At 38.9% G+C, this 25,860-nt stretch overlaps 3 protein-coding genes across 3 annotated transcripts; all 3 read right to left on the bottom strand.

Moving 5' to 3' along the window:
* Positions 1-1,782: 1,782 nt before the first annotated feature.
* LOC307148945 (B-cell receptor CD22-like) lies at positions 1,783-25,503 on the bottom strand (the record flags this gene model as incomplete). Its single annotated transcript, XM_079854906.1, has 10 exons — positions 1,783-2,035; positions 18,883-18,942; positions 19,021-19,107; positions 21,186-21,231; positions 21,346-21,436; positions 21,525-21,767; positions 21,883-22,137; positions 24,392-24,640; positions 24,739-25,092; positions 25,461-25,503. 10 exons carry the CDS (start codon positions 25,501-25,503, stop codon positions 2,009-2,011), a joined length of 1,455 nt encoding a protein of 484 aa, XP_079711032.1. The 3' UTR covers positions 1,783-2,008.
* Positions 2,456-6,653, bottom strand: LOC307154730 (B-cell receptor CD22-like; the record flags this gene model as incomplete). The annotated part of the gene is made up of 6 exons (XM_079864816.1): positions 2,456-2,463; positions 3,004-3,246; positions 3,334-3,588; positions 5,544-5,792; positions 5,891-6,244; positions 6,611-6,653. 6 exons carry the CDS (start codon positions 6,651-6,653, stop codon positions 2,456-2,458), a joined length of 1,152 nt encoding a protein of 383 aa, XP_079720942.1.
* LOC307154729 (B-cell receptor CD22-like) lies at positions 7,983-14,482 on the bottom strand (the record flags this gene model as incomplete). The annotated part of the gene is made up of 10 exons (XM_079864815.1): positions 7,983-8,873; positions 9,117-9,367; positions 9,675-9,720; positions 9,868-9,952; positions 10,040-10,276; positions 10,360-10,614; positions 10,759-11,010; positions 11,148-11,402; positions 13,877-14,125; positions 14,224-14,482. The coding sequence occupies 10 exons, from the start codon at positions 14,480-14,482 to the stop codon at positions 8,816-8,818; spliced, it is 1,947 nt and encodes a 648-aa protein (XP_079720941.1). The 3' UTR covers positions 7,983-8,815.
* Positions 25,504-25,860: the final 357 nt, after the last annotated feature.

The raw sequence follows: 25,860 nt of genomic DNA, 5'->3' as shown, positions 1-25,860 counted from the left end.
GGGATATTGAAACTATTGCAGGTGTTTCTCGTTGCAGGTTTTTCAGTTACAAACCTTTCAATTTTCTTAATTTTTTGTGAATTTATTTGGTAGTTTGAGGTGGGGGTGCCAGATTTTGTTAAAGGTTTAAAGGGGGGCACGATCAAAAAAGTTTGAGAACCACTGTTTTAGCATCAAATTATCAGAATTTCAAATTTTGTTTCATTTCGTTTCGTTTCACATTGTATGACCTAACAAAGCCTCGTTTTCTGAAATCACGTGCCTTGGCCAGTTTAATACGCACTTTAAAACACAGATATGAAACAGAATGTTGAGTCTTCATACCTTTTTATCATTTAATGTTTTATTTGAAAAGGAATAAATCTGTCACATGCACTCTTTAATACACAGATAAAATGTATAAAATATTACAGAAACAACTCTAAACTCATTTATTAATTACACATTGTCACACAAATATAATCCATTGCTTTCTGCAGAATGGAAACTCTGAAGATGCGTTTAAAGGCACACTATGCAGCTTTCCGTTTTTGTCAAACAGCGACCCCTAGAGTCGCTGTGGAGTACTTATATTTAATGTTACTGTCATAAATACCACTCGCACAGAGCCGTCTCTGCACTCACGGCCTGATCCCTTCCGCCCTCTATACCGGTCCCTGTTCAGTAGGATGGAAGCTGTAATGAGTGGAAATAAGGTGTGGCCCCTTTAAGAGCTGCGCGCGCCCTGTTGAACTGTCGGCAGTCTGTATTGTGCACCTCGAACACCCCATGTATGCGGGTTATTTCAGTTTGATGCTCGTTCTTATCCTACTTTTGTTTATCAAGTAAAGCTGTGGACGGTAGAACGGGTGACAGACAGTTACACGAGTTCGATTGGGGAATAAAGTGCAAGTTGTGCGATGCCAATCGCCTCCGTGAGTCTGTCTGGCCTCTAATGGTGTGTTCACACCAAACGCGAAGTGTATATTCGCATCTCGTTACTCGCTCTAGATTAGTCGCGGGATGTTTTTCTTGTTTTTCGCGTCACTCGCGAATAAAAACATCCCGCGAAAAGGAGTGTGTCATCATCATCAACAACAACACAATTTATTTCTGCCATAATTTTTCCGTCATGTCTGAAATAAATGATATTGCTGCTCTGTAGGCTACTTGTTGTGGAAGTCCCAAATACGGAGGAAAGCCAAACGCCGACGTGTCTGGGTTCACAGCACCATCCAGAGGCGCACTCAACTCGGTGAATTTCACCGTCTTCACGCGAATTTTCCGCTCGAGTTGAAATTTTTCAACTTGCGCGGAAGACGCGATTGAGGCGATTATCGAGCTTTCGCGGCAAACGCGTCGCCCGGCGCGAATTTGCGTCTATTCGCAGGCGCTTGGGTGCTGCGCGACGAGCACCATTCAACCCGAAAAAAGTCATATAACTATTCCAATGACTCCGAAGCTGTTCGGTTAAGGTAAAAAAGTTACTTAGTTCACCTTTAAAGAAGGCTTTGCCTATCTTAGCGTTTTTGTTCCCCCAGCTGGTCTTTTTATATTCTGCACTTTGAATTGGTTGTATTCAGTTTTGGGGGTTGGGTTCAGAAGAACAAGTGCATGTTGAATTTGCCATCAGTCTATACATAGCAACAACAACACTTAAACGAGGCACTGCCTGTAAGTGGAGTTTAATTATTCTTGATTTTGGCATTTTGTATGTTTATGAGGGAGTGCATATAAAAGTAATTGTTTGCATAGTTCTTTGTTATATTGTGTGAACATTCTGTATTATTTCCTTCAGTTGTACATTGTTGGACTCGTCATTTGTGACAGTTTATTTATGTATTCTTTTTGTTTTTATATTGTTTTACAGTTTTACACATTTATTCAGTAAATCTGAAGTACGACTCCGGTGTCAAGACTGTTTATTGAGTGGATGTGTTTAGCTTGCTGGGTATGAAGCCAGTATAGTAGTTGTGATGTGGATCTGTCCAGCGATGAGACAAAAGCTGAGTAAAGTTTAGCTTGTGCTTCATCTTACTGTGGCGTCTTGCTGTGGCTACAACAGAAATAAGACACACATTTACATAAATCAACACTACAAATGGTACAAATAATCTGAGAATATATATATATATTTCTGTCAGTGAATCGACTCGTATAATCCATCTCGTAACAGAAAGAAAAGACTGTTTACTATCTATTGACTAGTTGATTGACAACTGAGGACATTTTCTTTCTTTTTTGATGAAACTGAGAAGACTTGAGAAACTTACGGACAGATTGTCATATTCTGAAGAGCCCGACTGGTGAACAGCAGGTCTGGGATGGACAGTCTATGGGAATTATTGATTATTTGACTTTTGAATGCAGCTCTTTTGCACGTGTAGTTTTTGATATTTTTCTTACTGTGAGTGTGTCGTAGAGGTCATGTGATCTGGACTTGAGCTCAAGAGCTGCATATGTGTTTGCACTGGGATCATCGTTCTACAGGGAAACAGAGAAAAGGACTATCACCACAAAACAAGAGATTTTGCATGACAATCAAAAGTGTAATCACTCCACAGTGTGTGTTCTCACATACAATCCTGTAAAATTGTGGTAATATATGGTCTGCGTGTATTAAGAAGCTCTAATTGATTTATTGGTAGCCTATGATTCTGTGGTTCTTTGGCCATCTCACCTCATACTCGTGTATTGCAGATCTGCAGTTTATCCTTTTCTTCTGACTGTTAAAAAACAAATGGAAACAAGCCATTTCACTGTTTCATTTAATAATCAAATGTACTTCTGCATTAATTAAAAGCTAATTATATTACTCTTTGTTGATCATTTTATATTTACATTTTATACAATACGATGATGATGATGATGATGATGATGATGATGATGATGATGAATATTCCTACACATCCCACTGGGATCCCCAACCAGACGAGCCAACCAGCCCCACGACGAACTGAAAGAGGGAGAATATCATAATTAAATCTAAAAACTAAGAATGAAGTGTGTTAATAAAAGCTTCACCTGTGACAGTGACAGCGTCTGATCTCTGAGATCCATGTTGATTGTGAGCCTGACAGTAGAAGCGTCCACTCTGTATTGCACTGAAACTCTGTCCAGATCCAACAGCTGAGGGTTCATTCTCCTTAAACCAGCTGAAGTTCAGAGCAGGAGGGTTTGAGTCACTGATGCAGTTCAGAGTCACTGAATCTCCCTCCACTATTACACCAGATGGACTGATGGACACTGAGACGCTCCTGGGTGAGTCTGAAAATGACAAAAGAAAACTCTGTACTCATGTTTTGTATTTGGTAATGAACAAATATGTTGATTACTGAACTATCATTAACTCACACATGACGTTTAAAGTCACAGCACCAGAGTATTTCTCTCCATGTTCATTGATGGACTTGCACTTGTATTCTCCACTGTCATCAGAGCTGATCTTTGAGATGCTGAAGATTCTTCCAGATCCTACAATCGTTCCTCCTTTAATCCATCTGATTTCTGCAGGAGGGTTTGAGTCACTGATGCAGTTCAGAGTCACTGAATCTCCCTCCACTATTACACCAGATCCATTTATCAACACTGAGATGCTCCTGGGAGGATCTAACACAGAAAAACATCACACAATCACAGTAAATTTGGAATCGCTGATGTTTACATGACTTTTACATAGATGTGATTCTGCCCCCCACATTTTCTACATACTGCTACCATTCTCATCCATGTTCACTGGTGTTTGTTACTTGGGATTGAGTGAACTAACATTCAGCCAATCACATGCAAGTTTTATTAGGCCAATCATCTGGTTAAAAGTGTTACAGAGTCGGTGCGAGAGAACTAATCTTGATCAGGCCACCAATCACCATCTTCACACTTTTAATATTCATGTAAAAGCCTCAAATTTTTAATTTTTATTTCAGCTGGAGGTTTTTTAGGGAAATACTAGTGGTTAAAAATAATATTTGAAATATTTCACCTGTCGATCCCCCAGAGAGATCGCAGTGCACTGTAAAAAAGAATACATTGATTTTATTAATATCTAATTAATAAAAATGAGGCAACAGATTACAAGCAATATTATTAATTAAATTTAACAAATTAGAATTGAGTAATAATTAATCAAATGAATTCCTTAAAAGTTAACCATTTAAAATGAGTAAAATTTACTAAATATCTTTTATTGCCAACATTGAAGACACCTGGTGTTAACAAGCAGAATCACTGAAGGAGAAAACCATAATTAAAGTCACCATTGTGGAGATCAGTGTGTGTTTTAGTTGGGCTCTTGACCTTAAATTATTAACTTTAAGTTTTGTTCGGCTGCTGTACATGAGTTATAACAGCCAGATGAACAAAGAGAAAAGGTGATCTGATGGTGTTGGTTGTGATTTAACATAATCATTATTTCACAATCATTAGACCTGAATCACTGAACTCATATAGAGTCCAATTTATGATTTAGGTTTACTTTATTAATTACAGCAGTATAATATTTTTAGCCTTTTCAATGAAATCCAAATGATCAAATCAATAATAAAAAATAAATAAATAAATATATATATATATTTATTTATTTTTTTTTTTAGGCACAAACACACATCAAGATTTTGCGTATGAATCTCAGCAATGGTGACAAACAGATCACCTCTGAACATAAGCTCATTATTTATTCATGCAGCAATGCATGATGGGAGCCATGAATGAGTTTTGATTGGTGGAACCCAGAATGCACTGCAACATGCTTTATAAATGTCACCATTGTTGAGAATCACAGGCTGATTATTGATGTCTGTGTGTCTCCTTTTTATGTCAGAGAAACTTTTTAAAAATTATTTGCCTTACATTGTAAAAGTTAAAAAATATTATGCCGTACAAGGCCAGTGCTGTTATAATTAATAAAGTTAACTTAACTCATAAATTGGATTCTATATGAGTTCAGTGATTCAGGTCAAATGATTGTGAATTAATGATTATGTTAAATCACAAACAACACCATCAGATCACCTTTTCTCTTTGTTCATCTGGCTGTTATAACTCATGTACAGCAGCCAAACAAAACTTAAAGTTAATAATTTAAGGTCAAGAGCCCAACTAAAACACACACTGATCTCCACAATGGTGACTTTAATTATGGGTTTCTCCTTCAGTGATTCTGCTTGTTAACACCAGGTGTCTTCAATGTTGGCAATAAAAGATATTTTGTAAATTTTACTCATTTTAAATGGTTAACTTTTAAGGAATTCATTTGATTAATTATTACTCAATTCTAATTTGTTAAATTTGATTAATAATATTGCTTGTAATCTGTTGCCTCATTTTTATTAATTAGATATCAATAAAATCAATGTATTCTTTTTTACAGTGCACATGTGCATGTTGGATATTTAATTTCAAAATAATGATTTCACTCTTCTGCAAAAGTTTTCCATTAGATGTTGTACCATAAAACCCATTAATTACAAGAACTGCACATACTTTTTGCCCATCCCTGGAATTTTCTTAATTTGGAAAGAAACTTCAAAGAAAAAAAGTGCATACATTAAATAAAATGATCTCACACATGACATTGAGCTGAACAGCAGGAGAGATGTGAGTGTGTCCGTCTACAGCACAGCTATATCTGCCTGAATCCTCTCTTCTGACTGACTGCAGCAGGAGTTCATTGTTTCTGTCTCTTCTCTCAGTTAATGGCTGTGAGTTTCTGTACCAGATGAATGTTGCTCTGTCAGTCAGAGCGCAGCTGCTTTTACATCTCAGAGTGACTGAATCTCCCTCTGTCACTCTCTCAGGAGACTCCACCTGAAGATCTGAACACAACACACACATTATATCTAGTGCTGCTGTCATACACTGATTATTATTCAACATAATGCACAGAAGAAGAGATAAACCTCATCAAAGTCACCTGTGACAGTAAGAGTCACTCCTGGAGCACCAATCCATTTTCCACCAGGTTTATCAGTGATGAATCTGAAATAGTACATGTGTGAATCCTTCAGTGTCACATGACTCAGTCTGATGTTGCAGTTCTGCTGTTGATCTCCCAGATACTGAAGCCTCTGACTGTATTCAGGGTCCTCAGACAGATCTGGAGGCTCAACATTATCTTTTACCAGTGTTTTGGTCCAGAACACGTTCTTGATCTTATATTCATCAGGGTATGTATAAGTGCATCTCATTATCACTGTTGAGTCCTTTAGTGCACAGATGTGTGAAGGACTGTAACTCACACCCCAATCATCCAACTGGCTACAAACTCCTGAAACACACGTTAAAGGGATAGTTCACACAAAAACGACTGTTTCATAATTATTGACCCCTCGTGTTCAATACATTCTTTTTTTTTTTTTTTTTTTTTTTTTTGTAGAACACATGAAATACTGACATTGCAAAAACATTCAAATAATCATTATTAATGCACATATTTATATTGTACATTAATTTCAGAGAGAATAATTTAAACATTTATCTTTTAATTTTATCTCTGACTGCCTTTATTTTTTACTTTATTTGCATTAATTTTTTTTCCACAAAATTTGTTTGTGAAAGGGGTTTTAACAGGGTGCTTCCGGACTCATGATTTTAAAAAGAAAGACTTTGATGAGAGACTAAAGGAGCGACTCACCGTGAATCATGAGCAGAAACACCAGAGGAAGAGGAGGAGCCATTATCAGTGACGTCACTACAAGAACAATAATACAGAATCACACAGTTGTTCATAATCCTGGACGATCCCCAGCATTTTAGATGTCTCCTTAATCAAGCACATCTAATTCAGTTCATCAGCTCGTTATTAAAGGCTCCAAGGCCTTAGATGGGTTTGTCAGATAAGAGAGACATCAAAACTGTGCAGTATTGGGGGTCCTCAAAGACCAGGATTGGGACCACAGGGATAACACACACAATGAGCATTATAAAACAATCTTTAGCTTTAAAAACATTTCCATTAATAATATTTCACTGAGAATATTTCAAAATAATTAGGTCAGTGGTTTCTACAACAGCATTAATCTAACTATATTCACACAGTGACCAGCGTAACTCTTACCGTGTTCTGGTGAGTCTCTCCAGCAGGCGTTGTACTGATGAATTTCTCGTGGTTAACCGTGTTTATTTTAAAATACTTGCACAGACAGACAATGTTTCTTCCTCTTTCTTGACTCCTGCCCACACAAGCAACTTTAGACAACTTTTCATAATGATCCAATGGCATTTACTGATATGTAAAAAGTCATTAAACCCAAAATGTTTAAGAATATGAAGAAGTTTGTCTAATTATTATTATTTAGCAAGACACTAGCAAGATAGGAACTTATATTGAGTAAGACTGGATGTCGACACTTTGACCGAGAGACAGACAAGTTGTATTTTGACATCCTCAAGATAATTTTTGCCTTCAGTTTATTGGTGAAAAGAATAGCGACTGAAGTGGTGGCCAGTAGAGGTGGGTGGGACAGGAAATGACCTCATCCAGAATCAGTTCACCCACACATAAGCGCCAACCCAATGTGTCTCAATGTACGTCATCGCTCAAAATGCTTTGCTAATATTGCTTAATACAAAAACCCCTAAAAGGACATGGAGATTCAAAAGTATGAGATGGGAGGAGAAATTATATTTCAATGCTTTTGCATTTGCTCACAAAAGTTTCATGCATGGGAAATGCAAAGGATTTGAGAGAAAATGCAAAAGCACTGAAATATAATTTCCACCACCATGTGACTTTAGGGGCTCCATTAAATGTTGTTTTAGTCAAGCTGATTAAACCAACATGACTGACCTCGTCTTAACACACGCGCACAGAAGTTGCTCTACAAATAATCGTCACTGGTGACTTTAATAGACTGAGGTGTTCATCAAAGCTTTAATTGTATCCACTGTTGCACACGTTTGTTAGAATAGCCCAAATATTAATATTAACCCAGCTATCACATATAGTAGGTTATTCTGAGCTTAGGTCTACAATGACCCAGAAATGACCACATGCACACAAGCTTGAATTTGGTAAAACTGATACAGCCTTTTTATTTGCTTACAGAAAACACATGAAGTCAAACGTTCAAATGACTTTAACAAACAAATTAAAGGAGAACTCGGCAACTCTAGCGAACTCTAGTCACTTCTTCACTGATTTTCCGTTTTGTTGTCGCATGTTTTCCCCACGAGCTCCCCCTACAGCTGTGGGGGGGCGTATATTTCACAACACAGTCGTAAAAAACTCATTTGCGGCGGCCTCCTCCCCCTCTCTACCGCTGCTCATGTGCGTTTGTTTTGATCGGAGCAAGCCAACTGTATCGTGTGGAGCTATATCTACCGAGGTGGGTAATCTGGTAATACATCATACATGCGTGTGTGTTTATGTCGAATTGCAGTAAAGCAATTCGTGTTTCGCGCTCGTTCTCGCGCTCGTTCTCTCTTCTCACGAGACTTCCAATTTCTATCTTGCCGGGACGGTAGTCCCCAAGTTGCAAGGTTGGTTTTCCGCCTGGGAATGCTGGGGGGAGCGGGGAAAGTCACCAATATCACCAGAACAGGTTGTTTAACCATCCAAATGAAGACAGTTTTATTAAGTTAAAAAAGTTACCAAGTTCTCCTTTAACAAGCAGTGACATCACAAAATGTTTTAGTCTCACTAAACACGTGTTGTTGGTTCTTTGGCTCTTTCCTTTGTATTCATGCTCTTGTAATGAGAAAAAGATCACAGACACTGTATTCACTTGGTTTAACGAATAATAAATAACTGAGTGAATTAGCATGCTAAATTGACAGCCCTACTTTTAGAATATTGTTTAATTGTTTTGGCCTTTGTCTTCATGATGGTCTCATTTACTCATTTGACACGGCTGTAGATCACAGATGCCTCTTCCACAGTCTGCACATTTGATAGCCTAAAAACATCAAATAAAACAACAATCATGATGTTATGTATCAGAATACATGATGATTAAAGTCATTAAACAATTCAGATGTTTCTGAAACATTAGTGGGACACAAAGTTATTAAGAAAAAAAATGTCCAGATTTAAAGAACTATAAATTCTCCTTTCATCAACACAAAAGTAACATGAGGGTGAGTTGATGGCAAATGTTTTATTTTTGCGTGAACTGTCTCTTTAAGCTCGTTCTTCTCACCTCAGGACAGAATCAGGCTGACGAATCCTGATATTGTCATAGTGGCTTTCGTTCTCCTCTGCTCTCTTCGTCTCGGTCTTTCTGTGATGTTGGACAGTTGCGTACTGGATCTCCTCAGTATCTCTGCATTCAGGAGCATTTCCGTCTCTTCTGGGTTTGCTGGAAGTAACACTGGCGTACTGAGCGTCATCACAATCGGCTGATTCAGAAACATGAACGTCTCTCCCTGTTACGGTAGAGTACAGATTGTCCTGAAACGTAAGAAAATTAAATATTATTTATCATTCACATTTAAAGGCTGTTCACACAGAACACGTTTTTCCACCTCAGTGCACTACTTTTCCATTGGTTTTCTATGTAAGCTCATGCTAAACCGACATGTGTGACCATTATAAACACGGCACTGAAATTAAAATGCGGTAAACTTTTAAAAACATATCTCTAGACTTTTTAAAACTAGGGCTTTTTTGTCTCTCGTTCCACTGACTTGTCTCTCACGTTTTGTGTGAATGGCCCTGTCTAACTAGATTATTCACATGTTGTGTCTGGAAGATTTACCTGTTTTTCTGTGAGGTCTTCAGCTTTAGCACCTCTTCGTTTTCTCCTGATTTAACAGACATTAAACTTGTAAGCTGCATTTTAAAGATTCATTACTACTCACATTACATGAGGCATTTCCACCTGCACTAGTCTGAAAGTGAATTACATTCATACACTCACTGTAATTGAGAATGATTTTAATCAAACTTACATTATAAACAGAATGATGATGATGAAGAATCCTAAACATGCCACTGTGATCCCCAACCAGACGAGCCAGCCATGACCACGATGTTCTGAAAGATGAAAAATTTGAGTTCAGATTGAGTCTCAAAGCCACATACTATAACTGTCTTGAACCCTTTATAAAATAAAAGCTTCACCTGTGACAGTTACAGCGTCTGATCTCTGAGATCCATGTTGATTGTGAGCCTGACAGTAGAAGCGTCCACTCTGTAGTGCACTGAAACTCTGTCCAGATCCAACAGCTGAGGGTTCATTCTCCTTAAACCAGCTGAAGTTCAGAGCAGGAGGGTTTGAGTCACTGGTGCAGTTCAGAGTCACTGAATCTTCCTCAACTATTTCACCAGAGATAGACACTAAGACATTCTTTGGCGGGTCTAAAGCAGAAAACATAAATTTCTCATCACAGAAAATATTTAGAGGATTTAATGTCACAGACACTGAACCATCATTAACTCACACATGACATTTAAAGTCACAGCATCAGAGTATTTCTCTCCATGTTCATTGATGGACTTGCACTTGTATTCTCCACTGTCATCAGAGCTGATCTTTGAGATGCTGAAGATTCTTCCAGATCCTACAAACGTTCCTCCTTTAAACCAGCTGATTTCTGCAGGAGGGTTTGAGTCACTGATGCAGTTCAGAGTCACTGAATCTCCCTCCACTATTACACCAGATGGACTGATGTACACTGAGACGCTCCTGGGAGGGTCTAATAACAATTATTATTATTATTATTATTATTATTATTATTATTATTATTTTTAAATTGTATTACATATGTTTTAAATGACTAATATGGACTGATATTTATCAAAACAGAACATTTGCATCTTATGTTTTGTCATAAACTCACACATGACGTTTAAAGTCACAGCGGAGTATTTATCTCCATATTTATTGGTGGACTTGCACTTGTATTCTCCACTGTCATCAGAGCTGATCTTTGAGATTCTGAAGATTCTTCCAGATCCTACAATCGTTCCTCCTTTAAACCAAATGATTTCTGCAGGAGGGTTTGAGTCACTGATGCAGTTCAGAGTCACTGAATCTCCCTCCACTATTACACCAGATGGACTGATGGATGCTGAGATGCTCCTGGGAGGATCTATTAACAATAATTATTATTATTATTATTATTATTATTATTATTTTTAAATTGAATTAAAAATGTTTTAAATGACTAATATGGACTGAATTTATCAAAACAGAAAATTTGCATCTTAAGTTTTATCATTAACTCACACATGACGTTTAAAGTCACAGCATCAGAGTATTTCTCTCCATGTTCATTGATGGACTTGCACTTGTATTCTCCACTGTCATCAGAGCTGATCTTTGAGATGCTGAAGATTCTTCCAAATTCTACAAACGTTCCTCCTTTAAACCAGTTGATTTCTGCAGGATGGTTTGAGTCACTGATGCAGTTCAGAGTCACTGAATCTCCCTCCACTATTACACCAGATGGTCTGATGGAGATCACAGGTTTCACTGGAGGATCTACAGGAGAAACATATAGTATCACCCGTCACTCGCTCCACCAAAGCACTTCTATTTCTGTTCTTACATACAGATAGTAGGGGCAGAATTTAGCATAAACAACATGAATCCATGGATCATTGAGTCAAAAGGTCATGTCACTTATTAAGAAATAAGAAATATTAAGAAACAGTACTTTTTTCTGTGTGTGTGGTAGTCAGTAAATCAGTGCTGGATAGATTACTTACAAACTATAGTCGGTTACTGATTCCAAATTACATGACAAAAATTGTAGTTAGTAACATAATTGTTGGGTGTGGCTAAAGTGCTAGTGATGTTCGGTTCTTGAACTAATTGTTCTTTTGAGCCGATAGGAAGTAACTAGTTGAGCCGGTTCATTAATCAAACTGAATCAAACTTTATTTCCAGGTTAAGGATTATTTCCAGGTTAATGGTTAATGACCCAAAACACATAAGTCAAAGTAGCATGTCCTACTCAAAAAGACCCCACTGTCGAAGTTTGCAGAGGATTACCGAGGATGGCGTAGTGCCATCATTGCTTGATGACGTATGGAACAGATGAATCGTTTTTATAAACCAGCTGTCCGAATGAACCTGCTCGCAGAAATGAATCAGACTTTTCATCACAAGTAAGAGCACGACGCAGGAGATAAATAGTCCTTATGAATCCGGGCGGCACAGGGGCTCATTGGTCAGCTCTGTTGCCTCACAGCAGGAGTCCTTTCAGTTTGCATGTTCTCCCGTGTCAGCGTGGGTTTCTTCCGGGGTACTACGGTTTCCCACACACCACATGTAACGGAGGCCAGCTAGTAGTCGCTGTGCGAGTAAACCTCACTCCTCTGATCTCAATAGGCGCTCTAGCGGCAGACGCTAGAAGCTGCAGTCTTTACAGCGCCTGACACTGGAGACTAGGGTTCGAGGTCCGCACAGAGCGGGGCGAGTAGGACCCGGGTGGAGGGGTCACACACAGTCCAAAGACATGCAGGTTAGGTGTATTGGACAGTCAAAAATTGCCTGTGTGTGTGTGTGTGTGAGAGAGCCCTGTGATGGACTGGCCATCTGTGCAGGGAGCTTTACCCTGCCTCTGGCCTAAGAAACTGGGATAGGCTCCAGTCCTAATATATATAATAGCCAGGGAGAAACTCAGGAGAACACATCTACATTAAAACATAGACAATACCAGAAAAATAACTGAATGAACTGAAGGATTAAATATACACAAGGGAGGATAATCAACAGAACAGAGAACAGGTGTTTGACTAATTAACAACTATGAAAACTAACAATTACAGGGAACTCATATAAACAGGATCAGAAGCAAAAAAACTAAAAAAACTAAACTAAACTAAACATAACCCTAACAGTAATTGATTACATTACACACATTGCCTTGTTTATCACATTAATTTGAATAAGATATGCTTGGTATAAATACATGTAATCAGTTACAGCTCTGACTGTATTATGCAACAGTTTTTTTTTGTTTGTTTTTTAAACATTTGTTGCATAATACTGATTACACAACAAAAAGTATTGTATTTTTTGTTTTGTTTTCTTTAAAGCTACACTGTGTATTTTTTAAAGTTGATTCTTAGCAAAAACACTTTGTTCTTTCAAAATTATATGTGCTCATTCATGTGTATTTACTTCCACCAACTAATCAAGTTAGTCGTAAGCGTAGACTCTGCCATTCTTAATACATATGAGCGAGTCGCTCGAATGGCGGCAGCCGTGTTGTGCCTCCATCTTGAAAATACATTAGCCAAAGATGGACATACCTGGAAATTCAAGCTTCGCCTTTCGCACTTTTACACTCGGTTTTATAGTTGATTGGCTAACTATAGCATGGTTGTGGATAACGCTAGAACGACGTCTAGGATACTTTTCCTCACGTCAATGATGAAAAAGGATTGTTTACCTTGTAAATAATACAGCCACCGTAGGAGTTAAAACTCCCTCAGGAATAGGAGGGGCTAGAAAGTAATATTCAGTTGGTAGTCATGTACAATTTCACCGCTAGATGGGAGAAAATCTTACACAGTGTAGCTTTAAAAAAGAGAAAAAAAATGTTGAGGTACTTACTATAGAAGTGAATGGGGCTAATTTTGGAGGATTTAAAGGCATAAATGTGAGTCTTATATTTCATAAAAGCATTTACAATCAGTATTGTGTTCAAATGTGTGCATTTTTTTTAGCTTTAAAGGTGTTTAAGCCATTATTTGAACAGCTGTTTTAGTGTGTTGTGTTTATGGTGTGGCGTTGTCATGACAAGGCAGTAAAATTGAATATAAACATAAACATAAACATAAAATGTTAAAATCACATATATTGTTCATGTTTTGTGACTGTACTATTGAAACAGTGAGCATTTAAATGTTTTAAATATTAGCCCAAATTACTATCATTTTTAAAGAAAAGGAGGGATGAGTGAACTCTACTCGCTTTGGAAAGAAAACTTTAAAGAACATACTCACACATGACATTGATCTGAACATCAGGAGAGATGTGAGTGTGTCCGTCTACAGCACAGCTATATCTGCCTGAATCCTCTCTTCTGACTGACTGCAGCAGGAGTTCATTGTTTCTGTCTCTTCTCTCAGTTAATGGCTGTGAGTTTCTGTACCAGATGAATGTTGCTCTGTCAGTCAGAGCGCAGCTGCTTTTACATCTCAGAGTGACTGAATCTCCCTCTGTCACTCTCTCAGGAGACTCCACCTGAAGATCTGAACACAACACACACATTATATCTAGTGCTGCTGTCATACACTGATTATTATTCAACATAATACACAGAAGAAGAGATAAACCTCACCAAAGTCACCTGTGACAGTAAGAGTCACTCCTGGAGCACCAATCCATTTTTCTTTATCAGTGATGAATCTGAAATAGTACATGTGTGAATCCTTCAGTGTCACATGACTCAGTCTGATGGTGCAGTTCTGCTGTTTATCTCCCAGATACTGAAGCCTCTGACTGTATTCAGGGTCCTCAAACAGATCTGGAGGCTCTTCACTATTTTTATTAGTCCAGAACACTTTCTTGATCTGATGTCCAGTAGGGTATGTATACGTGCAGCTCATTGTCACTGTTGAGTCCTTTAGTGCACAGATGTGTGAAGGACTGTATCTCACACTCCAACCACCCGACTGGCTACAAACTCCTGAAACACAACATTTATAAGGCAACAATAGAAGGAAACAAATACCCATCTATGAGTTAAACAGGACCATGCATCATTAAAACTTGTTTTTCTTTGCAAAATTGTTGTTAATAAATGAAGAATTACACTTATGATGTGATCTGTGTAAAACCTACAGCCATCAGACAGAAGGTGATGAAATGCAGGAAGCAGAACATTGAACACTAACCATGAAACATGTTATGCTCTAACTGTTAGCAGTTTATTTCAGCATTATATCAGCATAATCTGAATAATACCATTTTCTTTACAAGCAACAAATAAATCACAGAAATTTCCCTCCATTATAGTAGATATTTTACCAGTGGTAATTGTCCTGGGGATACCAGCAGTGCTAACTGATCCCTGTTAACTAGCCAAAACCTTTTACTCTTAGTTAGTAATGAACTCGTATGTCATTTACAGGAGAGACTCACCTGGAATCAGGAGCAGAAACACCAGAGCAAGAGTTATCAGTGACATCACAGGAAACTAAATAATTTACACAACAGTTCAATATGTCATCTTTCATTTCATCAAAACTATAATAACAGCCGTTTATTGCATTATAAACACTGCAAAAATGATACAAATACTTTACAATCTTCACTGTTAGTAGATTTCCACAGATGAAACTCATTTAAAGATAACGTTAGGAACACATGAGTCATCTAACAGAGGTTATTATGAAAGAAAATGTTTCTCACTTCAATTCCCTTGTGTGGAGATTAATTAGTTAGACAATATTAATTACTGAACAAGTGAATCTTTTACCGTTTTGTAGTTTCAGCCGCTGTAAACAGACTCCAGGAAAGTGAAGTGCAAATGCAAGCTGAAAACTTTCTTCTGCTATTTTACAATTCTTTTCCTTCCTCTTTTTAAAGTCTGAGCAACCTTTCCCACACCGAGACAGGAACAACCCGAATGAAACCACTTGCAAATAGAAAAAGATAAAACCCTCTCTCTAAAGGATTGGTTAAAGAATATCTAAAAGCATGACTATAGAGCTTACATTACAAATATCAAATGAAACTTTCAGTGTGAAGGGAAACCTCCTGTCAACATGATTAGATGGTGTTTTTCAGCTTCCTGAAAAGTGATCTTCTTTCTTTAAGACAAGTAGTTCTTCATTTGTAAAGACAGTGTTTACTAAATAAGATCAAACTGTGTGTGTTTACATTCATGTTCAGTATTTACACCTATTTGAGGAGGAACATGCCATTGCCTTCCCTTATAATAGAATCAGGAAACAATATGATGGATGAATGAATGGATGGATGGATGGGTTGATAATTGTGTGGGTGAAAGAAAGAAAGAAAGAAAGAAAGAAAGAAAGAAAGAAAGAAAGAAAGAAAGAAAGAAAGAAGAGATTGATTATTGGATGGATGGATTGATTAATTTGTGGATAAATTAATGAATGAATGAATGGATGGATGGATGGATGGATGGGGCATTAACATGTAACTGCATTCCCTTATATAAAAGAATCAGGCACCACTATGATGGATGGATGGTGTAACATTGAGGATGTCCAGACTTTACCTCCACTGTCCTGAAGAGGGAGCTGTTTTTCAGATCATACTTCTGACACTGTGTTTGTGTTTATCCATGTGCATTAGGGAAGTGTAACTCTATAAACACACACACACACACACACAATATCTATCTAGTATGTAGTGTGAGAAGAGGTAGTGGGAGTCGATGTTCAAGTGGACAGTCATGAGAACCGTCTCCTCCATCAGTTTCTCAGGTATGATATCTGTCATAACTCTAAATCAGTAAGAATTGCACTTTTTACTCTTCAGTGTCATTGATAAACACCACAATTCAGCCTAATAACTCTGAATCTGCCTCTGTCAGCAGTGCTTGTTCTGTCAGCGCTGTGGCTGATGAATAACTCACTGGCTCTTACCGTCACTGGATCTGTGGGAAGCAACATCTCAGTCTCCTGCAGATACCCTGAAACATACGAGAATAACAGCAAGTTCTTCTGTCAGATGAGCAGCTGGTTTTCTCCGAGAGATCCTCAGTGTGTTCACACGACCCATCGAGACACGAGGTCTGAACGAGGGAGACTGGCTCTTCTGGACGACACCAGCGCTCATGTTCTCACAGCTCTCGTCTCTAGACTGGCTCCAGAAGACTCTGGGAAGTACTGGTGTGGTGTAGATGTCGATCTCCTGTCTGACTTTACCTCTGAGATCTGGATAACAGTCAGCAAAGGTGAGATTCACAACAGCTGAAGACTATCCTTCCTAATGAATATCCTTAATATATATGAGCAGTTGATGTGATGAGTTGGGTTTTCTGTTAGAACGGTGTCATATTAGCGGCCCATCCTAAAGACTTTCAGTGAGTTTAAACTCTGGACTCAGAGGAGCAGATTGATGTGTGAAAATGATTCTTCATGCTCCTCCAAACCATTCCTTCACAATCTGAGCCTGATGAATCTTGACATTGTAATCCTGGAATATTGGCCATTATGTGTCTTCCTGCATGATTGTTTAAGTAATGAAAACCACACACTCCATCAGTTAGGGTTAGAAGAACTGTTGCCAAACATGTAAAATGCTAGAAACATAATAATCACTGTGATAATGATCCAATCATAGACTCTTAAGAAGGCAGTGTATATTATATATTAACCGTTATCTGCTTATAATTTATAAGTTATATTTATTTATTTTCTATAGGATGACTACCAGAGAATAAGGCTTCCAGACTCATCCAAAGCTCAACGTGATAAAGAGGAATTTTACAGACCCATAAACCTGGATTACACAAACACAGAAGCGGTCGACACAGACTCCTACTACACAGATGTTGTTTCAGCACAAACACAAGATCAGATCTACACAGAACTGAACGCCAGTAGACGGAGTCACGTGTATCAGAGTTTAACAGCGGATTCTGCTCAAGAAGAGGCGATCTATTACACTATTGATCACTGAATCCTCATCAACAGCCTCATCAAAACCCTAGATTCCTCTGACAGCCACGATAATCCAACCTCTGTCAGCATCACAAGTTTTTGTGTTGTTTTCACTAAATCAAATAAAAAATATTAAGTTCACTGAATTAATTGATACAGCCTTTTGTTAAAGGTACAATATGTAGTTTTTTGCCGCTAGGAGTCGCTAACCTCTTCAAAACAATAACAAAGGTGTAGATTGATGACGGCAGTGAATGAGCGTGGAATCATGGAACTTGTCGTCATGCCGATGGATCTAATAATGTTTATTGGGAAATGTTTATAGATGAGTTTGACACTTAGTCAAAAGTTTGGACATTGATGTTTTTTAACATGACTGTGGTTTGAAGTAGGGCTCGATTGCTAATGAGAGACAGACGGATATCAAAGTCTGCTTGCCATGGTCCATAATGTTTGGACGAATCAACAACAGCGTGAGCGTGCCGCTAGACGTAAAGCAGTTGTCCATGTCTGTCGCCATGGTTACTATGGCAGTACAAGTGGAAACCAGGGATAACGCGGATATTACGTCATTTGTCAGGCGGCAAAGTTACAAGTGATGGGCACTTTTTAAAATTTCTTTAAAATTTCTCTGAATTTACATAAATTTTTGGAAAAATGTGAACAATGTGTCGTGAAGGGCATGATCAAAAAAGTTTGAGATGTTTGAAAAAGTTTGTTTTAGCATCAAATTATCAGAATTTAAAAATTTAATTTGACATTGTATGACCTAACAAAGCCTCATTTTCTGAAATCACGTGACTTGGCCAGTTTAATATACACTTTAAAACACAGATATGAAACAGAATGTTGAATCTTCGTACCTTTTTATCATTTAATGTTTTATTTGAAAAGGAAAAAAAGAGAAAAATCTGTCACATGGACCCTTTAATACACAGATAAAATGTATAAAATATTACAGAAACTACTCTAAACTCATTTATTAATTACACATTGACTGTTTATTCATGTCACATGAATATAATCCATTGCTTTCTGCAGAATGGAAACTCTGAAGATGCGTTTCATTTTTCATCAGTAGTTGTGATGTGGATCTGTCCAGTGATGGGACAAAAGCTGAGTAAAGTTTAGCTTGTGCTTCATCTTGCTGTGGCTACAACAGAAATAAGACACACATTTACATAAATCAACACTACAAATGGTACAAATAATCTCAGAAAAAAGATATATATTTCTGTCAGTGAATCGACTCGTATAATCCATCTTGTAACAAAAGAAAAGACTGTTTAGTATCTATTGACTAGTTGATTGACTACTAAGGACATTTTTTTTTTCAAAATTCTCAAATTGAGAAGACTTGAGAAACTTACGGACAGATTCTCATATTCAGAAGAGCCCGACTGGTGAACAGCAGGTCTGGGATGGACAGTCTATGGGAAAAACACATTGATTATTGATTATCTGACTTTTGACTCTTTTGCACATGTAGTTTTTGATATTTCTCTTACTGGGAGTGTGTTGTACAGGTCAGATGATCTGGACTTGAGGTCAAGACCTGTATATGTGCCTTCACTGGGATCAGTTCTGGGATCATTCTACAGGGAAACAGAGAGAAGTGAAATCAGACAGAAATGATTATCACCATTTTAAATTTTGAAGAAAAAAATGAATGTAAAAGATTTTAAATTGCTGCCATGACGATCAAAAGTGTAATCACTCCACAGTCTCTACTCATAAAACCATGAACAATCCTGAGTATATATATATATATATATATATATATATATGTGTGTGTGTGTGTGTGTGTGTAACGATCACCAGTGAGAGTGCCTGGGAGACTCTCATCCATTATCACATTCACCTGTGTCTCATTACCTTGTTTAACTCACCCTATAATAGCCTGGTTTTCACATTCATTCTCTGCAAAGTCTTGTTTAGTGTTTGTACTGCAATTATGAGCGTTCTGTCTGTTATTCCCGTGTTCTTGGTTTTGATCTCTGCCTGTCCTTGGATTTTCCTTTTTGCCTGTGACCCCTGTGACCCTGTGACCCCTGTGTCCCCTGTGACACTGTCTGTTATTCCCGTGTTCTTGGTTTTGATCTCTGCCTGTCCTTGGAGGTTCCTTTTTGCCTGTGTCCCCTGTGACCCCTGTGACCCTGTGACCCTTGTGTCCCCTGTGACACTGTTACCCCTGTGACCCCTGTGACCCTGAGACCCTGTGACCCTGTGACCCTGAGACCCTGTGTCCCCTGTGACCCTGTTTCCCCTGTGACCCTGAGACCCTGTGTCCCCTGTGACACTGTTATCCCAGTGACCCCTGTGACCCTGAGACCCTGTGTCCCCTGTGACCCTGTGACACTGTTACCCCTGTGACCCTGAGACCCTGTGACCCTGTTACCCCTGTGACCCTGTGACCCCTGTGACCCTGAGACCCTGTGTCTGTGTGTGTTATTCGCGTGTTCTTGGTTTTGATCTCTGCCTGTCCTTGGATTTTCCTTTTTGCCTGTGTCCCCTGTGTCCCCTGTGACCCCTGTGACCCTGTGACCCCTGTGTCCCCTGTGACCCCTGTGACCCCTGTGACACTGTTACCCCTGTGACCCCTGTGACCCTGAGACCCTGTGTCCCCTGTGACCCTGTTTCCCCTGTGACCCTGTGTCCCCTGTGACACTGTTACCCCTGTGACCCTGAGACCCTGTGTCCCCTGTGACCCTGTGTCCCCTGTGACACTGTTACCCCTGTGACCCTGTGACACTGTTACCCCTGTGACCCTGTGTCCCCTGTGACACTGTTACCCCTGTGACCCCTGTGACCCCTGTGACCCTGTGTCCCCTGTGACACTGTTACCCCTGTGACCCCTGTGACCCTGAGACCCTGTGTCCCCTGTGACCCTGTTTCCCCTGTGACCCTGTGTCCCCTGTGACACTGTTACCCCTGTGACCCTGAGACCCTGTGTCCCCTGTGACCCTGTTTCCCCTGTGACCCTGTGTCCCCTGTGACACTGTTACCCCTGTGACCCTGAGACCCTGTGTCCCCTGTGACACTGTTACCCCTGTGACCCTGAGACCCTGTGTCCCCTGTGACACTGTTACCCCTGTGACCCTGAGACCCTGTGTCCCCTGTGACCCTGTTTCCCCTGTGACACTGTTACCCCTGTGACCCTGAGACCCTGTGTCCCCTGTGACCCTGTTTCCCCTGTGACACTGTTACCCCTGTGACCCTGTGTCACCTGTGACACTGTTTCCCCTGTGACACTGTTACCCTGTGTCCCCTGTGACACTGTTACCCCTGTGACCCCTGTGTCCCCTGTGACACTGTTTCCCCTGTGACCCCTGTGACCCTGAGACCCTGTTACCCCTGTGACCCTGTGACCCCTGTGACCCTGAGACCCTGTGTCTGTGTGTGTTATTCCCGTGTTCTTGGTTTTGATCTCTGCCTGTCCTTGGATTTTCCTTTTTGCCTGTGACCCCTGTGACCCTGTGACCCCTGTGTGTCTTTTTTGATCTCTTGCCTGTTTTATGGATTATGTCTTTGGATTACCCTCTGTTCAAATAAACTGCATTTGGATCCTCAACCTTCGTGTCTCAGAGCAGTACGTGACAATATATGTGTTCTACATGTACAAAGAAGCTGTAATTGATTTATTAGTATCATTCTGTGGTTTTGGCCATCTTACCTCATACTCGTGTATTGCAGATCTACAGTTTATCCTTTTCTTCTGACTGTCAAAAAGAAACGTAAACAAGCCATTTCATTGTTAATGTAATATTCAAATGTACTTTTGCAGTAGTCTAAAAGCAAATTATATTACTCTTTGTTGATACATATTTATTTACATTGTATACAGTATGATGGTGATCATGATCGTGAATATTGCACATGCCACTGTGATCACTACCCAGACGAGCCAACCAGCACCACGATGATCTGAAAGAGGGAGAATATCATAATTAAATCTACAAACTAAGAATGACACTATAACTGTCTTGAACCCTTTATAAAATAAAAGCTTCACCTGTGACAGTGACAGCGTCTGATCTCTGAGATCCATGTTGATTGTGAGCCTGACAGTAGAAGCGTCCACTCTGTAGTGCACTGAAACTCTGTCCAGATCCAACAGCTGAGGGTTCATTCTCCTTAAACCAGCTGAAGTTCAGAGCAGGAGGGTTTGAGTCACTGATGCAGTTCAGAGTCACTGAATCTCCCTCCACTATTACACCAGATCCATTCATCAACACTGAGACGTTCCTGGGGGAGTCTAATAACAATTATCAGATTATTATTTGTAAAATTTACACATTTTTAAAATTGCTAATATGGACTGAATTTATCAAAACAGAAAATTTGCATCTTAAGTTTTATCATTAACTCACACATGACGTTTAAAGTCACAGCATCAGAGTATTTCTCTCCATATTCATTGGTGGACTTGCACTTGTATTCTCCACTGTCATCAGAGCTGATCTTTGAGATGCTGAAGATTCTTCCAGATCCTACAAACGTTCCTCCTTTAAACCAGCTGATTTCTGCAGGAGGGTTTGAGTCACTGATGCAGTTCAGAGTCACTGAATCTCCCTCCACTATAACACAAGCTGGACTGATGAAGATCACAGGTTTCACTGGAGGATCTACAGGAGAAACATATAGTATCACCCGTCACTCGCCCCACCAAAGCACTTCTATTTCTGTTCTTACATACAGATAGTAGGGGCAGAATTTAGCATAAACAACATGAATCCATGGATCCTTGAGTCAAAAGGTCATGTCACTTATTAAGAAATAAGAAATATTAAGAAACAGTACTTTTTTCTGTGTGTGTGGTAGTCAGTAAATCAGAGCTGGATAGATTACTTACAAACTATAGTCAGTTACTGATTCCAAATTACATGACAAAAATTGTAGTTAGTAACATAATTGTTAGGTGTGGCTGTAGATAGCGCTAGTGATGTTCGGTTCTTGAACGAATTGTTCTTTTTAGCTGATAGGAAGTAACCGGTCGAGCCGGATCATTAATCACAGACGCTAGAGGCAGCAGTCTTTAGCCTCCTTTTTAGAGCGCCTGACTCTCACACTGGAGACTAGGGTTCGAGGTCCGCACAGAGCGGGGCGAGTAGGACCCGGGTGGAGGGGTCACAGTCCAAAGACATGCAGGTTAGTTGCATTGGACAGTCAAAAATTGCCTGTGTGTGTGTGAGCCCTGTGATGGACTGGTCATCTGTCCAGGGAGCGTTCCCCTGCCTCTGGCCTAAGAAATTGGGATAGGCTCCAGTCCTAATATATATAATACCCAGGGAGAAACTCAGGAGAACACATCTACATTAAAACATAGACAATACGGGAAAAAGAACTGAATGAACTGAAGGATTAAATATACACAAGGGAGGATAATCAACAGAACAGAGAACAGGTGTTTGACTAATTAACAACTATGAAAACTAACAATTACAGGGAACTCATATAAACAGAATTAAACCAAACATAACCCTAACAGTAATCTATTACATTACACACATTGCCTTGTTTATCACATTCATTTGAATAAGATATATGCTTGGTATAAAAACATATAATCAGTTACAGCTCTGACTGTATTATGCAACACATTTTTTTTTTTTTCAAACATTTGTTGCATAATACTGATTACACAACAAAAGTATTGTATTTTTTGTTTTGTTTTCTTTAAAGCTACACTGTGTATTTTTTTAAGTTGATTCTTAGCAAAAACACTTTGTTCTTTCAAAATGATATTTGCTCATTCATGTGTAATAACTTACACCAACTAATCAAGTATCCTCGTAAGCGTAGAATCTGCCATTTTGAATACATACAAGCGAGTCACTCAAATGGCGGCAGCCGTGTTGCGCCTCCATCTTGAAAATAAAAAAGATGGACATAACTGGAAATTCAAGCTTCGCCTTTCACGCTTTTACACACTGTGGCACCGTGACGAATGTGAGGGGGAGATTACTCGCGACTGTCGGCAGATTTGAAAGTCTGTTGAAGATGGAGGATCACGCTATTCTCGAGGACATGTAACAGAGTCGCCAAGGAAGCGAAAGAGAGAATTAAAACGACAATGCGACAGGCAAATCAACAAGACCAAAGTCAATATTGGAGTGGAATATTTCCAAGATGGAAAGAGCTCATGAGGAGCAAGGATTTTAAAAAGTTGCCTGCTTTCTTCTCGACAGGTAATTCAGCCTATTTGTGTAAATTCAAAGTTTTATAGTTGATTGGCTAACTATAGCATGGTTGTGCATAACGCTAGAACGACGTCTAGGATACTTTTCCTCACGTCAATGATGAAAAAGGATTGTTTACCTTGTAAATAATATGGCCACCATAGGAGTTAAAACTCCCTCAGGAATGGGGGGGGGGGGGGGGGCTGGAAAGTAATATTCAGTTGGTAGTCATGTACAATTTCACCACTAGATGGGAGAAAATCTTACACAGTGTAGCTTTAAAAAAGAGAAAAACATGTTGAGGTACTTACAATAGAAGTGAATGGGGCTAATTTTGGAGGATTTAAAGGCATAAATATGAATCTTATTATTTCATAAAAGCATTTACAATCAGTATTTTGTTCAAATATGTGCATTATTTGAGCTTTAAATGTGTTTAAACCATTATTTGAACAGCTGTTTTAGTGTGTTGTGTTCATGGTGTGGCGTTGTCATGACAAGGGAGTAAAATTGAATATAACTGAATATAACACAAAATGTTAAAATCCCACATATTGTTCATGTTTTGTGACTGTACTATTGAAACAGTGAACATTTCAATGTTTTAAATATTAGCCCCAATTACTATAATTTTTAAAGACAAGGAGGGACGAGTGAACTCTACTGGCTTTGGAAAGAAAACTTTAAAGAACATACTCACACATGACATTGAGCTGAACGGCAGGAGAGATGTGAGTGTGTCCGTCTACAGCACAGCTATATCTGCCTGAATCCTCTCTTCTGACTGGATTGAGGGAGAGTTTGTTACTGTATTTATTCTCAGTTAATATCTTCAGTGAGTTTCTGTACCAGATGAATGTTGCTCTGTCAGTCAGAGCGCAGCTGCTTTTACATCTCAGAGTGACTGAATCTCCCTCTGTCACTCTCTCAGGAGACTCCACCTGAAGATCTGAACACAACACACACATTATATCTAGTGCTGCTGTCATACACTGATTATTATTCAACATAATGCACAGAAGAAGAGATAAACCTCATCAAAGTCACCTGTGACAGTAAGAGTCACTCCAGGTTTACCAATCCATTTTCCATCAGGTTTATCAGTGATGAATCTGAAATAGTACATGTGTGAATCCTTCAGTGTCACATGACTCAGTCTGATGGTGCAGTTCTGCTGTTTATCTCCCAGATACTGAAGCCTCTGACTGTATTCAGGGTCCTTAGACAGATCTGGAGGCTCTTCTTTATCTTTTACCAGTGTTTTGGTCCAGAACACTTTCTTGATTTTATAATCATCATCGTATTTATAAGTGCATCTCATTATCACTGTTGAGTCCTTTAGTGCACAGATGTGTGAAGGACTGTAACTCACACCCCAATCAAACAACTGGGTACAAACTCCTGAAACACACATTAAAGGGATAGTTCACACAAAAACGATTGTTTCATAATTATTGACCCTTCATGTTCATTACATTCTTATTTTTTTAATTCTTATTTTTTTGTAGAACACATGAAATGCTGACATTGCAAAAACATTCAAATAATCATTATTAATGCACATATTTATATTGTACATTAATTTCAGTGAGAATAATTTAAAATGTATTTGAAGTTATTATTCTTTTTAATTTTAGCTCTGACTGCCTTTATTTTTTACTTTATTTGGATGATTTTTTTCCCCACAAAATTTGTTTGTGAAAGGGGTTTTAACAGACTCATGATTTAAAAAAGAAAGACTTTGATGAGAGACTAAAGGAGCGACTCACCGTGAATCATGAGCAGAAACACCAGAGGAAGAGGAGGAGCCATTATCAGTGTTATCACTACAAGAACAATAATACAGAATCACACAGTTGTTCCTAATCCTGGACGATCCCCAGCATTTTAGATGTCTCCTTAATCAAGCACACCTAATTCAGTTCATCAGCTCGTTATTAAAGGCTCCAAGGCCTTAGATGGGTTTGTCAGATAAGAGAGATATCAAACATGTGCAGTATTGGGGGTCCTCAAAGACCAGGATTGGGACCACAGGGATAACACACACAATGGGCATTATAAAACAATCGTTAGCTTTAAAAACATTTCCATAAATAATATTTCACTGAGAATATTTCAAAATAATTAGGTCAGTGGTTTCTACAACAGTATTAATCTGACTATATTCAC

This window comes from Squalius cephalus (assembly GCF_949319135.1).
Source record: "Squalius cephalus genome assembly, chromosome: 2".
Classification (NCBI taxonomy): domain Eukaryota; kingdom Metazoa; phylum Chordata; class Actinopteri; order Cypriniformes; family Leuciscidae; genus Squalius; species Squalius cephalus.
The sequence above is the reverse complement of the archived record's forward strand: the minus strand, read 5'-3'. Positions and strand labels throughout refer to the sequence as shown.